We start from the raw sequence: 27,669 nt of genomic DNA on the forward strand, positions 1-27,669 counted from the left end.
ATCGTCATTATCATTGTCTTTAATCTTAAAATTGTTGGTTAACACATTCGTATGTGTGACACGTGTTCTTAGCATTGATACCAGCGCATATCAGAGATATGTATACATTGTAGATATATACATCATTGACTTCTTAATCATATCTGTTTGTTGTATGATGCACCACGAAAATAAAATTTTTTTGGAACTAGAACGTCATAAAGACAATAAGTATAGAATTTTAGTAAAGGGGAACTTTTTATCTTCTTGAGTTTTATAATCTGTTGACGGTGTTCTAGATACTAATTAATTAATCAATTTTGATAAAAATTTAAGAATTTTGGTCAGGCTGTTCGTCAACAGACACTCTCAAGGTTATTTTTTTTTATGGATTATCTAACGAAACGCTTAACGAAAACATGTGAGAAAGTTAGTTTAATAATGAGAACCAAAAATAGAAGACAATTTATTATCATCTCGTTGACACAGGGGTGACAGATAACTCATAAATTATGAATGGATGTGTTTTTGTTTGGTTATAGTGTCATAAATTATTTTTTTCCTATGAACAATAAAAACACAGAATAAAATTGAATACATATGAATGTTACCACGTAATCTTTGAAATCACTAAACTGTCTGGGTTAATTTCTTATTGTTGTGAAATAATTTCTCAATAACTGATTAACTAAATGAAATAAATAATAACTATGTATATATATTATTTTGCCGTCGGTGGGTGTGGCAGGGGGTCTATCTACTTCCGTTCTCCATCCGACATCCGTCCAAAACAATTACTGTCAAATAACTCGTCCAAATCGAAAAACAATGCCAACTATGAAGCTTCATTCGCATCATTCGTCTTTTGATTTGTTTGATTGTTTGGGATGTCGGATGAAAAAGGGGAGTAGACTCCCTGGGGTACAATAGTGCCAATAGACCTACAGTGCCAATAGATATGATAAGAAAAAAGTTTCCATTTACTATTAGTAAGAGAGCAACGTAATTCAACAAAACACCCAAATCAGAATCATTTTAGAAATGTTCGTTTCGGGAATCGAGTACGGGACCTTCTCGTTCAACGCCCACAGTACAAACCATTGGCCCCCGAGATCGTCATCAAACAAATTATCTTGCAGTGGAATACAAAAAAAAACTGTAGATAAGTACTTACGGTCGACACGATGTCATGTAACGTTGACTTCCTTTAAGTTCAGTGTATCTGTCTCTGTCTTTATCAGTAAAAAAATGATACGAGATTCTATTTTAGGTAGGACTACCCAACAGCTTATTTTGAATTTTATCGTTAATCAAATACGTTTATGTTTTAAATTAGTCTAGGTAGGCGTCGACTAAATTGACAGCTCTAAATAAAATGGTCCTTTATTTTACTAAGAAGCAGATGCACTAAATTTAAATTTAAGTCGAGTTTGCGTTAGCTCAAATTGACGCCTATCTCACGCCCTTATTATCTATTATCTCATAAAGGATAATAATATTTAATGTTATTTTTTAAGGGATTCGGTTCTTAAGCTAAGGTAATTTGATAGCTCTAAACTAAAATTAAATCTTCTGTCTCTTCATATTGATACGGAAGAAGCAGATCCCTCCTACGTAAAGAATCGTAAACCCAAATTCAAAATTTTACATGGGAACATGTTAATGTATCGAAAATACTAAAACGAGCATAATACCTGCGAATATTGCAATTAAATTTGAAACGTACTCATCATTGGAAGAGAACGGCCACGAAGAACATTCGAGATAATTCTTAAAAAGACTGGAGTGCGTACTGAGTTATTATCACCTATGCGGGCATGTATAAAAGATTGATGAATGTAAGTTAAAAGGTTTGTCAGGACTGTGCTAAGTGGCGATCGATAGTCTCTGCCTACCCCAATGGGAATCTGAGGGTTTGAGTACCAATAACAAAAAGTGTATTAATTTTTTTTATAAAGTCAAGTGATGGGACGAACAAGTGCGCCTAATGTTAAGCTATACCTACGCCTGTCCTTAGCAGTTCCTGTGCCACTTAGAACTTTAAATCGCATAGATCTGAGGGGCACTGCCACTGCGCCCGTCACCCTGAGACATAAGTAGATACGTCCCATGTGTCTGTAATTTTACACCACATACCGATAACCATAAGAAGTAATTTACGTATCGAGTTCTTAGGTTTTCGCGATTGTTATACATAGGAATGAAACTATTTTTCCGGATTTAAATCGCGTATATTTGTTTTTTCAAACAAACCGACGTTTCGGGCCCTTTACAGGTCCCATCAACCGTGACCATGGGACCTGTAAAGGGCCCGAAACGTCGGTTTGTTTGAAAAAACAAATATACGCGATTTAAATCCGGAAAAATAGTTTCATTCCTAAGTAATTTACGTATTACGTATTTTTTTGGCCTACAATAACTTTGCATTTAATTGATGATGATGATTTGAATGATGATTACTAACAAACCGGTCGGCATTTGACACCAAAGCATCGTAATAACGTTAATGTGTTTTCATTTAGAGGAGTTCTCATTTTATCTTAGGGAAGTTGTCTCAAGTAGTTTATCAAGGGCGTCTGCCCTTGTGTTTACATGTAAAACCAGTATACGTTACATCATACGGTAACCAACACACGCATGCCTTGGACTGAAAACTAATAAATCATAGAACGAAAATAAATTGACTATAAAACAAATTTTATGCTTTATTAACTAGACAGTTGCGTCAGAAAAATATGAATCTATTACGATAGTACGCTACATGATTTTCTAAGTAAAAGAAATATTTAAAAGTACATTAAGGCGGTGAAGGAAAGAAACACAGAAAAATAGCGTATTTGGAGACTTTGGTTAATACGGTATAAAATGATAACAAAAGTAATCTTGCGACTTTTTGTAATGAAACGTTGGAAACTCCTCATTAGGGCGGTGCCACACGGGCGCTGCCCCGGTGCGTCACGTCGTAACGCAATGCGATGTCGCAACGTAACGCGCCGCTTACTGACGCATCGCAGAACCTCTCCTAGCTTCATCTCCTACACCTTATTCGTCACCGCGCACCGTTTCAACCCAACATGTGGCATGTAGTTCTTATTTACATGTAGTACGACACAGTGTCACCGCTCAGGCCAACGCAACGCATCGTATGGCATCGCTCTTACGCTGGTTTTCGGTAAAGTCGGATAAATGACAAAAATGCTCTGTCCAAGTAAACGTAGAAAAAGATAAAATACGAAACTTATCTAAACAGTGGGTCGCCTCAGGGATAGGTGCTGCAGTCTTAGTTCTCAGTTGTTGTTGGTTCAACAAAGTGTCTATTGCCATCCAGCGAGTCTATGCTGTCAGAATAATGGTAACTTTTGAGCCAGGGGGTCTACTCTCGATCTCCGTCCGACATCCGTCCGAAACAATTACTGCCAAATAAGCAATACTTGACCAAATGAAAAGACGCGTGATGCGAATGAAGCTTCATACTGGATACTTGTCTTTTAATTTTGTCGAATATTACTTATTTGACAGTAATTGTTTCGGACGGATGTCGGACGGAGATCGAGAGTAGCCCCCCAGACACGATACAGGGCGGGATTTTTTAGGCTAAAAATTTTTTAACGAAACCTGTTATAAATGCCAATTTTTTAAATTAGTATCTACGTGTGGTCTCTGGTACCTACTGATGTAGCCTAGATCTGATCTTCAAAGTGTTTTGATTTTTTTAATATCTATTTTAATTGAATAAAATTTACTCTCAAATATAAAATAAACCAATAACAAAATTAATAAGCAAGTGAAAATCAAAAGATACAAATGCGAGTGTATGTGTAGAATAGGTGAGATGGGGTAGCTATAATAAATAATAATTTGGCGTGTGTTGTGTATGTAATGTGTTTTAATGCATAGGTTCCCAAAAAATCCCAAAAAATAATTGAAAACGTATTTTATAAATTAACACAAAAATCACTGGGAAAAAAATATATATATTAATAAAAATTATATAGCATTTAGATAATTCAGATTTTTTTTTCTCAAATGCGGTAGCACCGCCAGGACAGCATCAACGCCCTTGATTGCTTCTGAGGCCCCTACCACCGCCTCCCCCTCTAGGACTCTTCAACGCCCTCTGGGGGCAGTAGGGATCACTTTCGATATTTTGGGATATTAATGCCAAGTGGCTGTGATAATCCGTAATCACAGCACGACTGCCAGTGCTGTTAGACACCTAGATAAATTGCAAAAATTCTTAAAAGATAATTTGAAGAATGTAACATATTAGATACAATAGCGTTTTGACTTTAAACAAATATTGCCTCAACCTAGTGACATGAACGTGCTAATAATGAATTTTGTATTAGTTATTTGATATCTCAATTAACACCAGTCTTTTTAATGACATAAGCCTTACGACCTCGGTGACCCCAACAATTTGCACAGACTAGGCGCTGGATCATCCTCCTCCCGGACAAATTTGAGGAACGAACATTTCTGGTCTAGGTGTGCTGTGCAGTCCTCAAAGTGAATTCCTTTGCTCTGATACTCATAGTATAGGGCATTCCGTAGTTTTAGGCAAGGCAATGGGCATTGTTCATTTTTTTTCAGTCTCTATTTCAAACTCCATTTCGAGGAATAAGGTTGCTGATTTATATTTTCTATGTATTTGTCAATATTACGTTGAGATTATTTATATTTTTCAAAAAATAGTATTGACTTTTATTTAACATTCAATGACGTCATCAGTGACTTTATAATGGTTTTGTCCGTGTGTAATGCAAAGCAAAAATGCAAAAAAAAAAATTATGCATAAGTCAAAAATTTGAACAATGCCCATTGGTGTGATCGTCTGGCACATTATAATAAGAAATAGACATTATAATAAGAGATAGTACAAATCCGCGTTCATAGTATTGATAAAAGGCGCGTATGTGCACCAAACCAAATTTCCCAGGAGAGGGATTTAACGTTATTACTTTGTTACTTCAATGGTTACGACTTCCATTTTTGCACAGTATGCATTAATTTATGTTGTCTACGGCTCATGAAATAGATTCCCGTAAATCATGCTAATTTGGTTGCCACGACATTTACGCGAATTTGATTTGGCGACTAAATTACCGAAATGGAGGCTCATAATCAAATGCTAGTTACGCGTAATTGCACTATCCCCGACGATATCGTGTCATATTTCTGAAAACGTTATCTATTTCTACGCGGAAAAGGTAAAACGTTTGACGTACTTTTGGAAAATATTATAAAAGCATTTTTTTTTTTTAAATATTCTAATTCTTATTTTGATTTGTTATAATGGAACTGAAACTTACTAGTTTTCCACAGAACACATTAAGTTAGAGTTATAATTTTAGTTCTCAATAAAAATACTTTAAGTCTCTCCTCTAATATTTTCCAAGTGCATGATGACCTTCCAGTGTCGGTTTAATTTACCAATGAATTTCAATTCTATTTTCAAATTTGACCACTTTTCACATAACCAATTAGAAGTATAAATAATTCTAATACATATTTTTTATGTCTCATGCTCAGACCACATAAAGTCTAATGCGATAGAAATGTTACTTACACATTGGAATAAACCGTTGAGTTCCTAGTTAGTATTTCTATTTGGAATATAATCCTTCTCGAATGAGTAATAATAGATTTTAATTCGTATTACCCGCTTACATTTGAAATTAAAATATTCGGCTTTTATGAGTCAGAAATGGCTTTATATCCATGCAATAAGAGCGAAAGAGACGCCTTTGCGACTCGACACAGACGCATGGGCGTATAGTATATTTTTTATAGAGGGACTAAAACGAGCCAATGTATACCCGACGTGGTTAAATACCCGAGCCTTAGCGAGGCTATCTATTACTCCGAGGTTTTATATTGGCTTTTAATCTAGACGTGAAAACTTAACTTTTCACTTTGATTGCGAGAAAAAAAATATTTCAATCGTTTTCGCTCTACAACAAAATTACGAACCAAAACTCTGTAGTTTTCGCTTGTTCACTTGAAGTAAATTAAAAAATTAGGTACTTTTTATTTTAGAGATTAAAGGATGCACTTTACTCCCGCTTCTTAACGCTATATTGACATACTTTTAGAGCACGAGAAGTGCAAAAGCAAAAAAAAAAAAATGTTTCTGTTCGGCTCAAGCCGATTCCATTGATAAGTGTGATAATTCCCGTAGGAGATAATAATATTTTTGTTTCTGGATTTAAATATTCTTTAGGCTGCTACGGTTATCTCGTATTTCGGACATACTTTAAAGGTCTTTTTTACTTTAAAGGTCTTTTTTCAACAACTATACCGCTACATTATGCCTACAGGTTGATTCGCAATACCGAGTCCACATTGTTTAAGTTATTAAAGAGATGTTTGGCTAATGAAACACCGACCAATGAGTCGAGTGCCATTGTAGTATTCGATTGTACACGGTGTTCAATTCTATTCTTGTTTGCAAACAAAGTCGTGTTTGATACGGTCGCCCAGGTTTTTGACTGGTTTGAAGAAGTTTGATTACATACATTATATGTATTATTTCACTTTCACTATGTTAAAAGAAAAGAGGTCTTTTTATTGAAAATTAAACTATTGTTTCATATCTAAATGCATGGTGACGGCTAACTTAGAACGTTCAATGGCCCGAAACGGTGATTTGTTTGAAAAACAATACACCTACGCGATTTAGATCCGAGAAATAGTTTCACTTCAATGTGTAACAATCGCGAAAACCTAAAAACTATAACAAACATTTTTATTTTTGTACACATTTACCATTTCCCTAGAAATAAAACCGTGGTAGCTTTAATAGTTTGACCTACCGTCTCTCAAGCTGGAGGTATTCCAAGTGTTCCATTATACGCATAATGCATGTATTGGAATTGTTTGAAATATGTATTTTGTTAGTTTAAATTTGTTAATCTATTATAAAAAAAAAACCCTCTGTAATTTGCCATGTCCTTACAGGGCGTCACGTGATGCTTTACAAAAATCTAACAACTTAAATTGTATTTTGTGTGCTCTAACTGTGACATGCAAATCAATTATTTGACTTTGCTCTTTGTGAAGTAGCAGTAGAGCTCCTTGTGAAAGAGTTCATCCAGGGTACTACCACCTTACCTATTTCTGCCGCCAAGCAGTAATGTGTGCATTACTGCGTTCCGGTTTTGAAGGATAAGGGTGCTGGTGAAATTACTGGAACATGGGACTTGTACAACTTATGTCTCAGGCTGACGGGCGCAGTAGCAGTGCTTCTTAGATCTTTGCGATTTAAAGCTCTGAGTGTCACTGCAACTGCTAGGAACAGGCGTGTCAGTTACCACCAGGCGCACGAGGCGCATTGTTTGTCTTGTCAAAGTTTTTTTTATGACAAAAAGTGATGGGACAAACAAGTGGTAGCTTTAATACTTTAACCTACCGTTTCTCAAGCAGGGCGCATTCGCACTTAATATGCGAAATTTAATTTGTAATTTACCATGAGCTTTTCGGTGAAGGAAAACATCGTAAGGCAACCTGCACGTCGAATAAGTTCACAAAACTCGGAAAACGTGTAAAGTCCCCAATACGCATTGGGTTAGCGTGGCGATCTGCGAGGGTTTAGGCCACAGACGGGGGATCACTCACAAATCGGGAAATAAAATTTAGATAAATTTTGGCGTGAACATTTAGTGGTGGGAATGTCTTAGTAAAAGTTGTTCGTATTAAAAGGTGAATTATAAACACAAAATATGCTCAAGTAGACTTGTACTTGCAGTTACGAGCCCGTTAATATAGTAGATAGATTTTTTTTTTATAATTTTGGTGAAATTACAGGCACATGGGACTTGTCAATTTGTAACTTTGGGTGACGGGCGCAGTGGCAGTGTCCTTCGTGTCAGATCTTTGCGATTTAAAGCTCTGTGTGGCACTGCAACTGTTATGGACAGGCATGTAGCTTAGCATCAGATGCACGATTTATTTGTCCCATCACTTAATATTATAAAAAAAAAAGATAGATAGATAAACATTCATGTCCATGATAGCTTGTTTACATAGGATCAACTAAAACCAACACCATAATCATTATTATATTAAACCACGTAAATATAACAAATTGTTATAATAAAATGAACGTATATCTACACGTATAACTCAAAAAATTCAAAAACTAGACTCCATATAACTTATAAGAACACCAGAAACACCAGAAACAAGGACAAACTAGTGATACCAAAGGTTAGATTGACAAAAGCTGAAAAACAGGGATGCGGTCTCAAATTAAAATTATGTAATAAGCTGCCACTCTCAGCAAACATAGTTACCCGATAAACAATTTGTCAAGAGTATCAAGTCGTTGTTAATAAAAAATCCGCTTTAAACAATTAATGAGTATTTTGAATTGTTTTCTTGGTTTTGATTCCCAAAATTAAGTAACAGACAGAAATGATATACACGTACTTCTTCTTTAAATGAAAAAAAAATCCTTTTTGTATATATTGCTTGATAAAGGATGCTTTGATGTAAATTGTATAAACACTAAATTGTAAGTAGATTTCTTTGACATAAATATTAATTAATTTAAACAATAAGTGACTTTTTTTAGAGGTTTAATTATGGAGTGTTTTAAAAGATCCAAAAATTATACCTTGATGTTACTTGGTGAATAAATATTATTATTACTATGAAGTCATGGCAGTGAAAAGGCGCTGGCTCAGCATAAATGCCGCAGTTTCCTACAACGCTGGTATTCTACCAGAACCGTGTTAAAAGAGACGTAGCTATATATAAACTTACATACACATATTTTTTATATCGCTCTCTCGTACTCCTGTGAAGTAAATTGCCAAACAATCTCCACGTCCACTTATAGTATTTCTGCTTCGATGACAGACAGACATGCACACTTAAACACTCGAGCAAGAACCACAAACATTACTTTTGAAATGCATTCAAAGTTTTTTCTGGCGGCCTCTAGATGTTTTTCGAACCGTTTGACTTTTTTTGGACTTGTTCTCGAAACTACCTGTTTTGTCAACTCGATATTCGTTATTTGATAACCTTACTTTATAGTCATTTGTGTACAATGTTGGAAATATTTTAAAAATATTTCATATAAAGACAGTTCTTTTTTATTATTATGATAACAAGTGACAGGACAAACAATGCGCCTCGTTCGACACGCCATTCGTAGCAGTTGCAGTGACACTCAAGAGCTTTAAATCGCAAAAATGCCACTGCGCCCGTCAGCCTGAGACATAATTCATTCAAGTCCCATGTTCCTGTACTTCACCAGCACCCTTACCTTTCAAAACTGAAACGCAATAATGCTCATATTATTAGGGAAGTACTGCCACCTTACGAAATAGGTAAGGTGGCAGTACTTCCCTACATGAACTCTTTCACAAGGAGCTCTATTACTACTAAATGATATAGACATAAGATTCTTTATGGGAAATTGACTCCGAATATCAAGTACAGAAAGCGGTAAGTTTTCTTTGGAACCGGTTGCGTTCGTCTGGTTTCGATATTCCACATTTCATGCCGATAAAGGCGTCCGTACCTTATTCCGACTTGAAAGACCAAACAACGCGACTTTAGGAAATCAAGCGATTAATTTTCTTTCCCTTGTTTATATTATGGTAGATAGAGATCCGATAGTTACGTTACCAAGTTATTAATTAATATAATATGTACTGAATTGTTGCATATAGGTGAATGCAGGCTATAAAAATATTAAAAAGCACTGATCTGGAATTTACGTACAATGTTTCCTACGACGAGTAATATAAGTAGCATATTTTATTTATTTATTTCATTTATTTACGGCATAGCAACAAAATACAAACTATGAAGTTGTTTAAAGTTAACATGCATTACAATAGAAGTAAATTTGAATTCCTATGACAGCCAAGCACGGCGTTTGTGAAATAAATAAATGTACTTACAAATAAAAAGTATATTAAACAAAATAGACAAATTCTACTTTAAAACAATTGGAAAAAATCATGCATATAGACAAAAAGATTTTCAAACATCCAACCTGTTCAGCTTGTCCTTATATGTATTTAAATAAGTATAGCGACTATAGGAGAATTTGTCCAAATTCTTACAAAAGTCATTGTGAGCACTAAACCTGCGGAAAATACGAGCATTATATGTGTTAACATACGTAAAAACGTTAAATCTGTAACACTGAAAGGCGGTGCCGAAAATATTATATCATTAATGGTTTTTTTTCATTCGCTTCCTGAAGGGACATCAGCCAAACTCGTGCGGTTATTTATACGTGAGCCGACGACGTCGACGTCCGATGCGCGCGCGCCTATTTACGAACACAAAGTGAAAGTCACGAGACTGTTACAGGAATTGTTTGTCTGTCCTGTATAACGTAGGTACGTGACAGATGCATATCTATTTAAGTAAGGTGTGCCTGATTTAAATATATCACATACGAGGTAATTCTAAATTGAAGATACGCCATAATCGCCACAGTTGGCAGTAGATTGGCCATTACAGTAAAGCTGCAATCTAACACAAATAAAATGCTGCTGCCCTATTTTTAAATTTATTTTTTGGTATTTTTTCATGACAAAGTAAATTCATAGTTAACACCAAATTAAGAAGCACCCGTTGTCAATAGTGAATAAAATCACATCCATAGATTCTTAAGTTTTCGCGATGATTACTGTGGAACTATTTGTGCATATATGTATGTATATGTGTACACTGTGGAAATATTTCAAATCTAAACCGCGTATATTTGTTTTCTTTTTCAAACAAACTAAAGTTTCATTCAGTTAATCATGCCCGTGGCACCTGTAAGGGGTCCAAAACCTTGATTTGTTTGAAATAACAATTTAGATCCGGAAAAATAGTATAATTTCAAGTAATTTATTTCGTTTATTTCGCGGATCGGCAACAACCGGCTAAATGCAATTGAAACCTGTTTAAATGGAATTCTTCTTTTAAACTGAATTTAACTTTGAACGCATAATTTATGAAAGATATTTAACATTCATGAACATTTTAGTCCCTACGATCGATAGCTAAAGAAGTTCAGGGGCCACCAGATATATCGACATGCAATTGCAATAAGCTGACCAGAAAAAAATTATGTTTTGAAAAATTTCTTCGATCCGTCTGTCACCGCGAAGTGGCTACAGTTCTACCAACTACGGATCGAGCTAGTAGATCTTACAAATTTCTCCACATGCTTACCTTGTGTACCCACATAGAAGCTGGATCGAGTCCAGTTGGATCAAATGGACTTTGAAGAAATTTGATTTCTTTGGAAAATGACCCGAAAAAATACTTTCATTTCCAATAAAATAAAAGAGAAGAGTTTCTTGTTAACGTATCGATAGCATATACTACAATACTTGCCATCGTGGTGAAATCGTGGTTTAAATCATACGTAGATTTAAAAACCGTAAGGTGTAGTACATAATTCCGGGTAGCATTGTTCTCATACGTTGCATAGCGCAAATACAGACTTGTAAAGCAACATGATTTGACTAACTGAATTTATTGACTTTTAAGAATGAACGGAATCTGATTTTAGCTACAAACATTCATACAATTTTTTTGAACTTTATATTTTGTTCAACGTTTTTGTGCAAAATACTCAATGTAATGTTTGAAAATTAGAAAGCGCGCCACCTAACTGTCCCATAAAACCTTTATCAGCTAACTGTTATTTATTTATATTACGTTGCCACCTTACCAATTTCTGCGGCCAAGCAGTAATGTGAACATTGCTGCGTTTTAGAGTGGTTTCGGCTTTGAAGGGTAAGGGTACTGGTGAAATTTCAGGCACATGGAACTTGTCGACTTATATCTCAGGGTGACGGGTAGCAGTGCCCCTCAAATCTTTGCGATTTAAAGCTCCTAGTGGCACTACTGTTGCTATTGACAGGCGTGTCGTTTATCATCAGGCGCACAACTGGTTTATCCCGTCACTTGGTACTATAAAGAAAATGCATAAACCAGTAAAAATATTAGTAAAATTAATATATGGGATTTAAGTATGCCAACTTGTTACTCAATTACACTTTTCCATTTCGAATAAAACTCGTTCTCGCAATGAGCTCTTCAAACTTTATTATTTCTTAACGGAAAACCAAAACATACACAATAACAACTACATACGTTACGTCGTGTACGCCGTTTACTTTTACAATGTAGCCTGTAGGTAGAGTTGCAGACTTCACTCTCATTGTATTGCTAATAGCTATTCACTGCCCATTTCATTCCACACATTCATTGCAACAAACTTATCTGTTCAATAAAGAAATCCAGTCTTGTTAGTACAATGTTTGGCAGTGTTGTCGCGATAACTGCTGCGATAAGTTTGTTAGAACATGAGCAAGATCTCTCGGACGACCGCTACTTGTCCTCTGTCTCTCAGTCGCACGTAAATTTTACCAAATTGCCTTGTTTTTAATTGCTACATCCAATCGTTTTATAGTAATGTTTTTCGCATATTAATGTTGCCCTAATAAAAAGCTAGTGATACAATTTATAGACTGAATAAAATTAAAAGACATCGTTAAAATGCAAATGGTGCTTGACAGCTAAGAAATTATTTGAGGGAAAAAAAGAATATCAAATATTGTTGCCATTTTGCGACTTAGAGGTGAAAGAGTAAAAGATAGTAGGTGTAATAGGCATGAGCACAAGTACGTAATAATTTACTTACTTATACAGGGTATTCTTTAAATAGTGTATAATATCAAACGCAATTATTAAAACTTTTTTGGTAATACTCAAAGATTTAATTTGAGTTTACATTGTACTTGACTGAAATTTTGTATGAAAAGACGATATTCTATTTTATGATTTATAATGCTCGTGTCCACGGTAGCAACAACTGACTCCTGAGAGTATTTATTTGTGCTTTGGGCGCAGCTCTACACCAAGATATAGTTTTTTTATTTTTTTTATTTTGTTCTCAAACCTTCTAACACTAGTCCATATATAATTTGTTACTAACACTATGTAGCAGAGCCCGAAATAAATATATTTACGGACTACAAATAAAAATACAAAAAAAGCCTAACGTTACCACTCTTTAAACTTTATGGACCACCCGATATATTATCGTATTGTCGACTAAATAATGATATTCCCAGATTTTGATATCAAGAGCTTAACCCCTGGAGAAAACACTGATAGAGAAACACGTGATGAAAGCCTGCACGCTACTGTGACCAATACTTAAATACCTATCCGGTTTTTACGATCTCCTAATTTGGTATTTAAATTCTACTGTTGTATTCTATTGACACTGACATTCACATACACTTGGAACAGACGAAAGTAGTACCAGCATACAAAGTGGACACAGATTGTCTATGCTGTTGTGAAAGGCTTCACACGACGACGTGAAATACCTGCTGATGTCGATCACACATTCAGTTTTTTTTTATTTATATTATTTTCAACAACTGTAAGTCGTGATTCAAATTGATTTGAAAATTCTCGCCATGTGAAGTGCAAGTAAACAGATATGTAATCAAAAGTATTTTTACTTTGATGAAAGTAGATAAGATCTTCTTTGACGACTTCAAGGTTTTGCTCTTGAACATTAATATATTTCTGTCATTTCCACGAATACCTCTTTAACTTTATAGGAAAGCAATCGTATATAGCTTATCTTCTATATGTCTACTGAACATTCCGTATCCTTTTTTTTTTTTTATGATACGAGACGAACAATTTGTGCCGTGCCGCTCATAGCTTTAAAGCGCAAAGAGCTCATGGGCACTGACAATGCGCCAGTTGCCCTGAGACTTAAGAGCCTTTATACACGGCGTGTTTTATACGCGTATACACGCCGCTGTGAATCGATTCAAACGCACGCAAACATCGTGTTGGAAGCAAGAGGCTTATATGGAATTTCATATAGTTGCTTCATTTCACTATAATTAAAACTATCTCTTATCAAAATGCGCGATACATACGCGCAGATGACGCGTGTTTACGGGGCATATACGCGTGTCGTCGGTGCGTATAAAATACATAGTGTGCATAGGTTTTAAGTTTAAAACTCCCATGTGCATATTTTCACCAGTTATACCCTTAGCACCGTTATACCCTTGAATACCGGAACGCAATAACACTCTCAGGGCCTCTACTGCTACTTGGGAAAGAATTCGTCGTGGTGTAATAAGACTTCTGCAAACCGAAAGTTTTTCGGGACTTTTATAGATTCTACCTACGAAATTTGTAGATATATGACATTCAGTGACAAAAGCACTTCTTAAGTAGCTTTATTATACCTAGGGTACCGCAACCTTCATGCAATTAATTTTGTAAACCAAGCCACGTTAACGAAGTTGTGAATATTCAAAATGCCAGTTGACTAAAACAGACTTGACTAGATCACAAACTTTTTAAATATAAATAGTGTTTATCTTCTAGGCGAGTGTCGACAATCGTCGTCGACATCTTTATTTACCATTAGTTGTGACTATGGACAAACGTACGGCTATCTTACATAGAAAAAGGATTCTGTAAGATCTTCCCCCGGTTATCGCCCTGTGTATTTGATTAAAACTATAATGCGATCTCAAAGACAAGCGCAAAGCATTTTGGTTGAGCAACTGGAATAATTAGTGGACTTTTTTGCTAGTGTAAGTTGCAGTTACTGACATTTACAGATTTTACATCAAAACACGACGCGATGACAATTATGAAATGTAAATGAATCTTATTTTTTGGCAGTTATTAAATAAGACAGATGACGCTTAATCTATATGCAGGATGTCCCACGACAATGCGACACGGATGGAAAGTACCTTAAATACGGTAGATAGAACATTTTACAGAAAGTAGACTTCATTTTGATTTTAAAAACAATTTGAATTGCATTCAAATATTTTTAAATAATCGCCTGTCTGAACCGGGAATCGAACCAGTCAAATGTCCCAGTAAAAAAAAACACCTGTAATTTTACTATACTGATCGAAAGCCTCATTCATACTGATAGTTTTCTTCTAAATAACATAGCATCTTAAATAAATTAAGACAATGAAATTTAACTTTAATTTGAAATTTTGTTCAGGAAAATGCCTTTTCTCTGACTATGTAGCGCTTACTTATAACAAATGAGATTATCATTGTGTCATGTTATATCATAAATGTCATTTAATTTGTTTGAAAACTATTCTGCCAAACCATTGCGGTGGCAACTGCGCTCCTATTGGCCAGCCCGAATTCGAAACAATTGACGGATGTCGTTAATTGTTTCACTTCAAATTGACCAATTTAACTTGAGATTAGCCATAGTGGCCGAAAATTGATAAATTACTTATGTAATATTTAAGTAGCGATGAAATGTGATTCCTTTTGTTTTGTAATTAGACTTATTTGCTGTTTTTCCCACACCATCGAATGGAACAGCCCCCCTTAGTTAGAAATATTATCTTTATTACAATAAATACAAAATATTTTTGGAATAAACGAATAAACTTATACACAGGTCAGTTGTATTCAGTCTATTTTAGCTTTCTAATTTGTGGTTTCAGCGCAAACGCGAATTGATATTCAAAAGTGATATAAGGCCCATTTGTCTGACGAAATTACTAATGAGTACAAACTTTCAATTTATTATTTTAAACATTCACCATGAAAAATGTTTACCTTCTATGGCGAAAATATTACAAATATTATTAGATACAAGTGCCATTTGTCCCATTTATATCGTACGAAAAAAACATTTATGTACCTACATCTACATGTCGTTATCGTTATCATATCGTGTCATCAATTCTGAAAACGCCCATTATACACCAGTATAATCTGTATAGGAGAAGCATACCCCACGTGACATATAGATCGGTACAATTTACTAAAGTATACATATAACTTCAAATTAAAGATCACTATTGTAGAAATATAGGTACGTCGTATATAAGTAAATGAATTCCTTGGCAATATCTTTATCATTATGTCTTATCATGAGTTCAACGACCGCGCTGTCGACCTCCTCCATTGAGCCCTGTGTGACGTAAGTACGTCTTACAATATTTACACTTCTAACATGTATTGTTTAAAAGATTATTTAACAGAATGGGCAATACGTATAAAAACACGTTTCATATTTTTATTGAATATCATGATGCTTTTAGCATCATGTTATGGCAAAAAAACCGTTTTAATCTCAATACGTTTTAATACGCAACAGGCACAAAGAGAAATTGGTAAGTTCTGCTGGCTCGATCTGTAGCACAGTTGGTAGAGTAGTAGCCACGTTGAAGCAACAGACGCTGGTTCGAGTCCTGTTGGATTGAAGGTATTTTTCTTTGCGTTTCTTCGATTTTCGTATTATAACTAAATAAGTTTTATTGTTGCCGTTATTAATACAACACAAAAGCAAGCGACTTACAGAATAGACGAATATAATAATTTATTTCATACAAACGATGTCGCAACATTACAATTTCAAATACAATGGACAGTATTATCGTCACTAATATAAAGAATTACTTATGGAAAGAAAATAGTTAACGCAAATATGGAAATAATCAAAATTTAGTCTATTCATTTTAGCCAACAGCATTTTTTTTTTCAATTTAAAAAACTATTTTACACCGCCAGTACAATATGCTAATTATAGGATTTCAGTTCCACAGAATCATAAAAAATAACACGACGCGAGGTACTGCGTATATGATAATTTAATTCAATACAGATAATTGTATTGTATGTGTGTATAAGGGTAAGACTTCATTTTGAGTCGGACGTTTTATAATTTCACCGAAAGTGAAATGACTTGACAACTTATGTCTCAGAGTGACGATTGCAGTGGTAGTGCCCCTCAGATTTAAAGCTCTGTGTAACACTGCTAATGCTATCGACTGGCGTGTCGCTTACCACCAGTATTATAAAAAAAAAATAGGAAGATTTATATTTATAGATTTTATAAGAATTTTGAAATACACTAAACTTGCCTTCCCTTCATTTATCAGCTTTACATGTTTTCACAATTATTACGCAAATTTCAATACTGTATTTGCCGAAAACATGCAAATTGTGTTATCGTTTCTCTACCCCCAAAAGATGGGGTAAGAGGAATAGTCACCGCATTTCTTCTTATGGTGATGTATACCTTGTGTTCCAAGTTTTCTTGACGTGTGGGACCGTCGTCTAGCGACATCTCTTTAAAATCGTTTAAACTAATTTGTTGGTCTGTTTTATCGACTAACAGACTATAGTGCTAAACTCTTTAGATTATGAGCTGCGGCTTCAAATCCCTCTTCTCTCGGTGTTCATCTTACCGCTCCTGACCCTACATCATTAGGTTATTTAAATATATTTAATATATGTCGTATTAAAAAAATTAAAACATAATATATAATCATGGTTATCAGATGTTTAGAATGAAATATAAAAATATTAATAAAAAATAAAAATAAAAGACATTTACTTATCCACAAAACATATAAACAAACATAAGCGAACAATTAAAACAAGAGAACAGTAAAGTGGACAAAAAGGATAAAGACTTAGCATTGCTGATTTTCAGGCTTCACCTTAAAGCTATTAGCTTGCTGCATAAGACCGGAAAGCGAAGTGTATACTAAACACCAAGCAATTAATAGAGGCTGTCTGTGTTGCACTATATGTAAAATTTATAAAAATTTAAAAGAAATTTTAATTAAAAACAGAAAACATTCGAAAATTTTATTTATTTATTGTTGCTAGTGTATGTAACCACCGACCAATTGCTACTCGATTTCTGCACAGACAGAAGCCATTGTTTGCACATTTTTTTGAAAGAATATTGCGTTCTAGCATTTTTAGTGGAGGTAGCAGACATTCCAGCAGCTTTCGCTGCGAATCCGAAACTGCACTCAGGTGCAGTCTAGTCAGCTAGAGTTAAGCGATGAACAACCAATCAACGTAAATGCGGGTACCGTTGACATTTAACATTGCCACTGTGTAGCACGTCACTCCAGCTAAGTTTTTTGGCCAGATATTCCGTGGTAGACGAAATTCTCAAGGTTTCACCAGACTAATAAGTTTTAATAAATTTTTCATATTGAGTAGTTATATGTATGTTAAGTCAAAAAACCAAGACGTCATAAAAAATTACAATTTCTTCGAAAGAGTTTCCTCTATATCGTAATATTCATTCACCATAAAATTAATAATACCATCTTTTTATCTTGCACTGAAGAAAAGTGATTTGTATCTATTAGAGGAATTGAAAATGTAGAAACCTTAAAGAAAGGCAGGGCAAGAGTATCCTTCACCGACGAGCATGTGTGAAAGCACCGATACGTTTTTAGGAGGCAAAAGATTTGTGTCAAGATCGTAGCAAGTGGGATGCTGTTGTCTCTGCCTATTCCGATCAGAAAATGGTATGAAGTATAGGATGTTTATGAAAAAATGCCGCTCCTTTTTGAGGAATACAAAGTTTAACTAAACATATTCGAATAGCTACTGAATTTCTCATTAAATGTGAAAGACAAAAAAATCTAGGAAATTAAACAGTTGTCTTCGGATTTAAATCGATTGTAATTGTTTTTCAAACAAATTAACGTTTCGGGTCCTTTGCAGGCCCGGGTAATAACAGTAACAACTGAGAGCCAATTACAGATCCTCACAAATAGAAATAAAGATGCACAATTTAACTAACCTATCGCATAAAATGTTACATTAAGTAAAACATAAAAATACAACCGCAGTTGCAAGCCTCACTTTGAGTCAAGGAAATGCCCACTCAGTGATCTCTTCGCCGAAATCACACTCGTATGGAAATGATCCAGATCAAAAGAAGTACACAGAATATTAAAATTATTGCTTGCACGACACATAAACTCATTTTGCCTATAATTAATACGGGCCGGGTGTAGAACCAAAACGACATGTTTCTCAAGAATTTACAGGGAACTATAAGTATTCTAATTCAGAACAATCAATTGAACCTGATGCTATTTTTATTAAAAACATTAGGTCACTAATGTCACGACGCATTTCAAGTTATGTCTAATTTTAAAGTAAGTGAAAGCCCTGTAAAGGCCCGAAACGTTGGTTTGAAAAAACAATTAAACGCGATAGAGATCCAAAAAAATGGTTTCATTACCTATGTGTAATAATCGCGAAAACCTAACAACACGACAAAAACACACCTATTAAAAATATGTACCTAAATTACACACAAGATACATAATGACGTTAGCGACACCATAATAAACTATTGAATTTTACGATATTGTCTGCAAAACTGGAAAGATGTTTTGAATTTTGTTTCTTTAGGAGCAATACACTCATTATGTAAATTATATAAATGAGTTTACACATAACCTCTGTCTTTATTCGTCCAGACAGAGGTCATAACAGTAGCAACAAAAAAGTATTTACACGATGATTCAATTTTAAATTCCGTGTTTGTGAATAATACACATTTATTTGTTTATATTTCCCTATAACTACACTAAGCCGTGGTAGCCGAATGATTTGACCTACTGCCTCTGAAGCAGAGGTTCATGGGTTCGAATCCGGACTGGCACCTCGAGAGTTTTTCGGATTTTATTTTCGAAATTTCAATTGAAATTTACCATGAGCTTTTCGGTGAAGTAAAACCTACATTTGACGTTGAAGATGGTTCACAGCCCTCGGAAAACTTGTGAAATCATCAAACCTGCATTGGTCCAGCGTGGCGGACTATGGCCTTAACTCTCACCTGTGAGCATACCCGTGCCCAACAGTTGGACGTGTAAATGAGTTAATGTTGTTGATAATTGGTAGTAGTAGACACTTTCGAGATATAAGTATGAAGTTTAAATGTGTGCCTCACTTTTGTTTCTCACATTAAAAGTTTTGAAATTCTGGAGTTATCCAGAGATATTTCTTTATGTTTATATGTTAGATTTTTTTTGCTAATCTAAGAGGTTAGACTTTAGGACCGTTTGGTACATATAACACATTTTTTGATAATTTTGTGGATTGGATCCTTTTTGCTTAACTACGTCCAATTACACTTTATAAGTTAATAACCGCGATTAATATTTCTAGGAAAAACAAATATGTTTCAAAAGTCTTAACAAAAAATAAATCACAAAGAATTTATCAGGTAAATAAAGAATATATTAAGCATACAACTGACATATCTACACACTCCCTTGTGTAAACTTAATTAATTAAACCAATAAGTCTAGAATATTTGAGTGCAATAATAACCTTTCTTTACCTTTGTTTACTAAAAAATTATCACTTTTAAAGACTTTCTTTCTATCAGTCACCTTGAGAAAAAACTGTCATTGTTTTTAACGTTTCTTAGTATGAGAAATGCAATACTCAAAGAAATATGATAATTGCATTGCTCAATATAAATATTTACAGTATTAATATCTATAATATAGGGCATTCATTGGAGGTAGCCGATAAGGACGGTAATTTCTTACGAGTGATGAAGAATGACATCTCTAACAAACCGTTTCATTGTAATAATATCAGTTGAACTGAAAGACTTGTGCGGTACTGATTATACGTTTTGCCTTGTAACATCCTAGAGCTAACCGTGTACAGACATGCTCTATTTGTTTCTGCATTATAATACTTCATTTTCCACTATTTGTTATACCTACCCTGTAGTCTCCAAATGATACTCTTCTATAGAGTAGATTCGATTTTATTTATGAGCAGTAACGAGCGTTTGAAGAGGCTTGGAGCAGTGACCGCGTTCTGATTGAATAATGACCCAAGCAGTGGCTATATTTATCTGCAAGGCCTTAAATCACGCCTCGATGGGGGACCTCTGTAGCCCTTCATTTTAGCTTCTCGATTATTTGTTAAAATCTACTTGTGTTCACAGCCATTTTCATGCGATACAAACTTACGATGTTTAGTTTAAGCTTGGACACTTCTTTTTTTTACGTGTGGAGTCTCAGTTTTGGCACGGTTTCAGTTTTGACTTTTATGTGGGCAAACAACACGTTTGTTATTGGTCAATTGGACACACCCGTGTGTAACGCTAAGAATGCTTTTGGCATCGATAGAAAGTGTGACTAGCATTTAACAACTGCAAATTTATGATGAACTCCGACTAGGTGCTTTTTTAGTCCTTACGTTCATGTTTGGGTAGTGGATGTTTTATTTCGGTTTAAAAGATGTTCAGAGTTCGGTTTAAATTTGGCAGTATGTGCAGGTGTCGTGTTTACCTCATTGTGCGCCAGAGGACATTAGAAATCAATTTAGTCCGAACATAATCCAAATTTTCCTTGCAACACCTGATTTTTGTTCGGTGGAGTGTGCATGTCATGTGAGATCAATTTAATTTCGCGCGTACCAAGCTAATTTAGTCCAATTTCAACCATCATAATAAAACGTTTGTCGTCTATGACTGTTTATATTAAAAGAGCGGCAAAGTAAACAGATACGTGCGTCAAGAGACCACTTTGTTGCTACATTGTGTCTTATATCTTTCATACATTTGTTTCTTCTTAAACAATATATTCAGAAACTGATTTTTTTATACGTAATTAACTGTCGTCTCGTCCTTGACTAGTAAAAATTCAAAATTGAAATGCTAAAAGTGCAAGAAAAATTTAAAGATTTTTCAATTTAAATGCTTTGCGCTTAAATTTTAAATGTTACGCGAAAGTAAAATGAGGTCACGGCTTTCCATCCTAGATTTAGTACAGTGACATTACATCGTATATAGGTCACGCTTCAAACTTCAAGGAGAGCATTAGATCTCCTTAAAGTTTGAAGAGCAGGTTAGGAGAGCAGTTGCATCAGCATCAAACTAATGCTTGATGCAACCGACGGAAAACCACGTACCAACCCATTCGCCAAACCTTGCAAGCGATGCAAGGGGAGAACAATGATGTTTCTAAACTGTACAGGATGAATCGAATCTATTTTTTGAACGTAGCAATCACAGCGGTGTCATAAGATTGCAATCCCAGTACTAGCGTGGGCTTGACTGCGACGCGTGCCAAATTTTACACGCTGACGTCTGAGGATGCCTCTTCTATAAATATTCAAACAGTTACACGCTCAGGAACCGGATGTAATAAAGAAATTAATGTCGTTTGGGAGTTTTTCTTTGACTATAAAGCGGATAGCATATGAACGCTCCCCACCACATCATCCCACTCGAATAATCAAAACGTTTGAAACTTTTGCGATCTTCCTGGAGTATAAATTAAATCAAACCACACACCAGATATTGAAACCCGTGTTAGCTTTGGTTGAGACTTACGTGTGGGTTGTAAACAACAACACGTTAGGTATTGAGTATTTAATTTAGAAAACTTAATACGATTATGGTAAGGATATTGGCATTGACTTACTTTGAGACGACTTGTATAAATAAGCAGGAAGGCAAACCACTTAACGTATGAACCGTAGAGACATAACTACCGCATGAGATTTAGCATTGGGTACTGTTAGTCAGTTATAAACTAAGTACAAGGAATAAAGTACCTATAGCGAAAATATGTCAGTTCTACGAAAACAGATATTTTCTTTCCCTATTATCGAAATTCTTTTTTAAAACATAGTAATAACCTCATGGTCAGTCATACATCACATTTCTCTCGTGGCATTAATCATCAATGTTGTTTTTTGCAATATCATTATTGTAGTTATTTATGCATATCGTGCACTTCGGCACCGATTATAACGCAACCCATGTAATAGCCTTATCTTATCGAGGTCGTTCACACTTGACATTCAACTTATATGTCACGATTATCAAGAATAAATAATACTATAATCTCGCTTTTATACCTATAAAACAAATATAATCACGCATTATCCCTTTCAGCACGAGAAAATTATTTTTTATTAACTATAAATTTAAAAAAATGTATAAATAAAAGATTTGATGTTGCATTTTTTAAGCATTTATGCCGCTAGTAAAAAGAAAAAAATACAAAAAAATCACTCTCCCAAAACCCTTGCAAAAACCCCGCACTATCGTCCCGCATGATGAAGCATCCCGGCATGAACCTTACCAAAGCGTTAGCGTTTTTTTTTCTATGACTTCACTTCAATAAAAATTTTCAATAAAAGGCGACCTATAAAGCAACAAAATCAACTATATTATTGAAACTTGAAGTTTATCACATGTTTCACATGAAATATAACAATATATGAACTTATTATTAATTATTAATTAACGCAAAGTACTAACTATTCGAGGTCTTTTCTGTTGATTCGTGTCGTCAAAATACTCAAGAAAATAATCAAAGGTTTAAGGTAATCAAAGGCGGCAAGTTCCAGTCGTAAGGCGAGGGTACCTACCACAATTGATCCCCATCCTCATATGACATTTGCCTCTACTTCCTTGATCTATGTGATGACGGTGCGTCAGTCGAACGACTTCGCCTTTCTGATCGTGACCGTTCTCGAATAGAAGTATGGCTTCGAATAGATGATGATCGACCACGACTTTGGTGAGCATCACGGGTACTTGAACGGGTACTGTTAGAAGATTCACCAAGACTGGATGATTGAAGTGACTGTGGAGAATTCGGAACCCTCTGATAAACGACTGGTCTGGGCTGGTTCCTCCATCGGTGATACGCCTTTGGACGTCTCTGGTGGACTAGGACTTGGGTATGGACTCGCCGGGGTTTGTGGTTAGCTACAGAGACAGACTTGTTTGTCTGCCCCGGTTGGGTGTGGCCGGGGCGTCTGTCTGAAGCCTGAAGCGAGGAGACGCGCGGGGCACGTGAATTGCCCTTTAAGTTGGAAGCTATAACCGGACATTGTCGCAGGACTATCATCTCCGGCACTAGTAAGCCCGGAGAGCTAGTAAAGAATAAGCTAGATATCCTCCGGTCCCTCCAGCAGCTTAGGTTATTGGGAACTGGAGAGACGTCGTTTTTCGGCGTAGGGAAGTGAGGGTGCCTTACAGCTCCACCACCAATGAGGAGATTTGGTAATGGACTCCGAGTGGACGGGTTAGCGGTGGCAAACGCTAGTTGTACAATGCGCAGCGGGAAGTGAGCTTGCCTACAGCTCCGGTACCTATCTGGAAAATAGGAAGGGCACTGTACGTGCACCCGGGGTGGCTCACCCGAGGCACTAGCCTCTCGAAGAATCGGATGAAGTCAAGTGACAGAGGTCTGTGACAACCCTGTATACTGGCTGATCTGGGGTCAGAACCTGAACTTAGAAGGTTCCTGTACGCACATAAGTTATAGTGCCCTTCTCTTATACCCTCAGGGTCGGTAGGGAGGGTCACTATAATCAAAATGAACGTAAAAAGATATGGGGTTGGTCTGAGCTGGTGAGAGTTTCCGATGATCGACTTTCTGGATACAGATACGACTTGATTAGATATAAAGTAGCGAATAGTCGACCTCCTACCACAACTGTGATTATTATCACGACGACTGCTCGGAGATGATATGAGAGCATTAAATCCAGGTTTGGGTTCGATTTTTTCTGAGATGATAGAGGAGCTAGACGGTGAAGAGTCACTATCACTTTATATCCACGTGACAGTGAAGAATCACTCGCGCTTTCTATCTCCTGTTCTCAATGTTCAAGGTCAGATTCACCTAACTCCGATTTGTCGACGTTTCCGATGATTTGTGCAACCAAATCGCATGTTAACGTCCCTAAAAACAATAAAAAAATTAAGTAAAGAAAAACTAATCTTATAATTATTAATACAAAGATCGAACACTCAGAAAAAATTCCTTCGATCCGGTCGGATTCGAACCGACGTCTTCTTGCATACCGTGCCAGACGCTGTACCAACTAAGCCACCGAACGAACCGACGGACCTCACGAATTTCTCTATGTGCTTGCGTCGTGTCTTTGTACTTGGTCTTTCAACGACTTTTTAGTCGTAGCGCCATCTATGAGAAATCTATTGCAGATTTATCACCCAGTTAGTACCTTTACAGCTACCAGTCCTGGCGAGAGATGTCGCTATTCATTGTATTAATTAAATTTTTATTGAATTGATATTCAATTATTTTTTGTGAAATTACTCCAATAGTTTGTTATAATTATTAATACAAAGATCGAACACTCAGAAAAAAGACTGCTAGCTCTAAAGGTACTAACTGGGTGATAAATCTGCAATAGATTTCTCATAGATGGCGCTACGACTAAAACGTCGTTGAAAGACCAAGTACAAAGACACGACGCAAGCACATAGAGAAATTCGTGAGGTCCGTTGGTTCGTTCCGTGGCTTAGTTGGTATAGCGTCTGGCACGGTATGCAAGAAGACGTCGGTTCGAATCCGACCGGATCGAAAAAAATTTTTTCTGAGTGTTCGATCTTTGTATTAATAATTATAACAAACTAGTGGAGTAATTTCACAAAAAATAATTGAATATCAATTCAATAAAAATTTTATTAAAAACTAATCTTGTCATTTCCATCCTGACAAGCACGATCATGTTTTAGGACTTTATGACTGAATAAAAACAAAAATTTCTAACAATTCACTGCTTAATTATTTTTTATGTAAAATATAACGTGTACTTAATAAGAAAATACACCATTAGGTCAGAAAACACGAAATGTTGAAATTTAAAAAATCTAGTTTTTCGACCTGACGTCCGACACGGCGTGTACCTCACCTGTCGCTCTCAGCACCGGTGTGTAACCCTAGAACACGGCCGCATTGCTTTAACAGCGAATATTGATCGAACGCACAAACAATCGGTGTTGATCCGACGCGGTAAAGTTTAATACTTTTATACCCAAATTTTTTCAAAGTTGAACGCACGATCGTATCATTCTGTGCTATAAGGGTTATACTATCTTCGAATTGAAGTCTCTCTTCTTATTTTAGACAATTCCTGCAATATGATAATGTTGATACGGTACAAATGGCATAATGGCTTTGTTGGAATTGTTTCAGACGCAGATGAACGGTGATCACGCGGGGTCGCAGTGCGGACTGACGTCGCTACTGCCGATGTCGTGCCGTGGGCGCGCCGCAGCGTTCGCGCGCGATTTGCACTCGCGCTTGCGCAACCTAGGCGCCGCGCATGACGACGACTGCGAGAGCAGTTGGCTAGCACGCGATAACGGTGCCGCCAACCTCAGGCCGACTACCTCAACCTCCCGCGAACATGACACATTCTACGACTTCGAACTAGAATGCGAAAGCCCATCCAGTCCAGTCGACGAGTTTGATCCCATATTCCCAGACAGCTCCCCAACCGACGACTCGGAACCGCCTTTCTACGATGTCGAATCTGATCCAGAAATTAAGGAACATGCAAAACAAATGCTTCAGTCAGAACACAAAAAAAACGGTTTCAAGTTCTCAACAACGTTTTACACGGACGGCTCGCCAGTAAAACTACAGCCGGCACCACGGGAAAATGGGCAAATAGACAAACGACTATATTCACCCATTACATTCGAAGGCTGTGCGAGACATAACAGCATCGATGAACTAGACTGTGTCCCACGACCCTCGCCGGTAAATATTACCGATCGCCTCAACCTGTCTCTAAACCTGAATTCCAACATAGACAGCGATTCTGAATTTGAGTCGGCTAAAAGTGAACCATCGGACTGCGTAGATGAGAGGCCGGAAAAAACATTGGATAACGATATAACAGAGACAGTGGAAAATTTGTCATTATCCGAAGTTGAAATACCTGTAGAAGAGGAAACTTTAGTAATAGTAGAAACGAACAGCACAGACGTAACAGATCATATCGAAGAAGATAAAGCGACTCTCGAAATAATAACCAGTGAAGTTCCAGGAGATAAAGAAGTATCACCCGGTCCTGAAATTGAACCTTCACTGTTGTGCGTGGAAACGAAAAAGGTTGACCTAGATGACGGCGAAGATGATAGGCCTCAGCGAGTACGTCGTTGCTCGTCGCTCAAAACTGGAAAAACGCCACCTGGCACACCTGGTCGTAAGAAAATTGTGCGCTTTGCCGATGTGTTAGGTCTCGATTTGGCAGATGTTAAAACGTTTATGGATGAAATTCCAGTAATACCTAAATCGGCATACGACGATCTCACTGGATGCGACGTTGCGTCTTCGCCGCCGGTACGCCCGACTCCGCGACTCGGTTCACTGACATTAGTGCCGCTATTCCAACTACCGCGAGACGTCACCGAAAAGTTAGAGCGATTGAATGTGTGCCTTGAAAGCGCTCGAGTCTGTGATGGCGTTCATGTTACTGTATGTGGTTCTGTACGAGTGCGAAACCTAGATTTTCACAAAACAGTTCACATTCGTTACACGATGAATCGATGGAAAACTTACACGGACTTACAGGCTACGTATGTGCCTGGTTCTTGTGATGGGTACTCGGATCGCTTCCAATTCGTCCTCTATGCCCCATGCATATCGTCTGGGCAAAGGTTAGAGCTAGCAGTACGGTTCCAATGCAAAGGTCAGCAGTTTTGGGACAATAACAACGGCGCTAATTACTGTTTCGACTGCTTGGCTCTAGGCGCTAATGGTGCCGCGCAGATGTCACCTGGTCCGTTACACCCGACGATGGACTGGCATCCGTCGTTCTACTGACGGAACCTGCGTAGATGTACACGCAGAGTGAGGTGATGCGTCGGAGACCGGCGCTCGAGCGAATGAGGAGGAGACCCGGCAGGTCCGGGTAGAGAAGGGCGGAGGCGAACGCGAGGGCCAAGCGCTCACTGCTAGTCACATTCCTGTGCCTGTTCCAGCTGCGATCGGTTCCTACGAGAGAGTGAATATGGCGTCCTGATAAATGAGGCTTAAAGTTGTAAAGCGTTTTTGTGAT

At 36.6% G+C, this 27,669-nt stretch overlaps 1 protein-coding gene across 3 annotated transcripts in view; it reads left to right on the top strand.

The window, feature by feature from the left end:
• The window catches only part of LOC113234181 (glycogen-binding subunit 76A), an 89,473-nt gene extending 61,938 nt beyond the window's left edge, over positions 1-27,535 (top strand). For all 3 annotated transcript variants that reach the window (XM_026469468.1, XM_026469467.1, XM_026469466.1), the window contains exon 2: positions 25,797-27,535. In XM_026469468.1, the coding sequence (XP_026325253.1) occupies positions 25,803-27,434 (1,632 nt within the window). In that variant the 5' untranslated portion in view covers positions 25,797-25,802 and the 3' untranslated portion in view covers positions 27,435-27,535. The remainder of the gene's footprint in view (positions 1-25,796) is intronic.
• The last annotated feature ends 134 nt before the right edge of the window (positions 27,536-27,669 follow it).

The sequence above is a fragment of the Hyposmocoma kahamanoa genome, unplaced genomic scaffold, assembly GCF_003589595.1.
Source record: "Hyposmocoma kahamanoa isolate Upper Pololo Valley unplaced genomic scaffold, ASM358959v1 81, whole genome shotgun sequence".
Lineage (NCBI taxonomy): Eukaryota > Metazoa > Arthropoda > Insecta > Lepidoptera > Cosmopterigidae > Hyposmocoma > Hyposmocoma kahamanoa.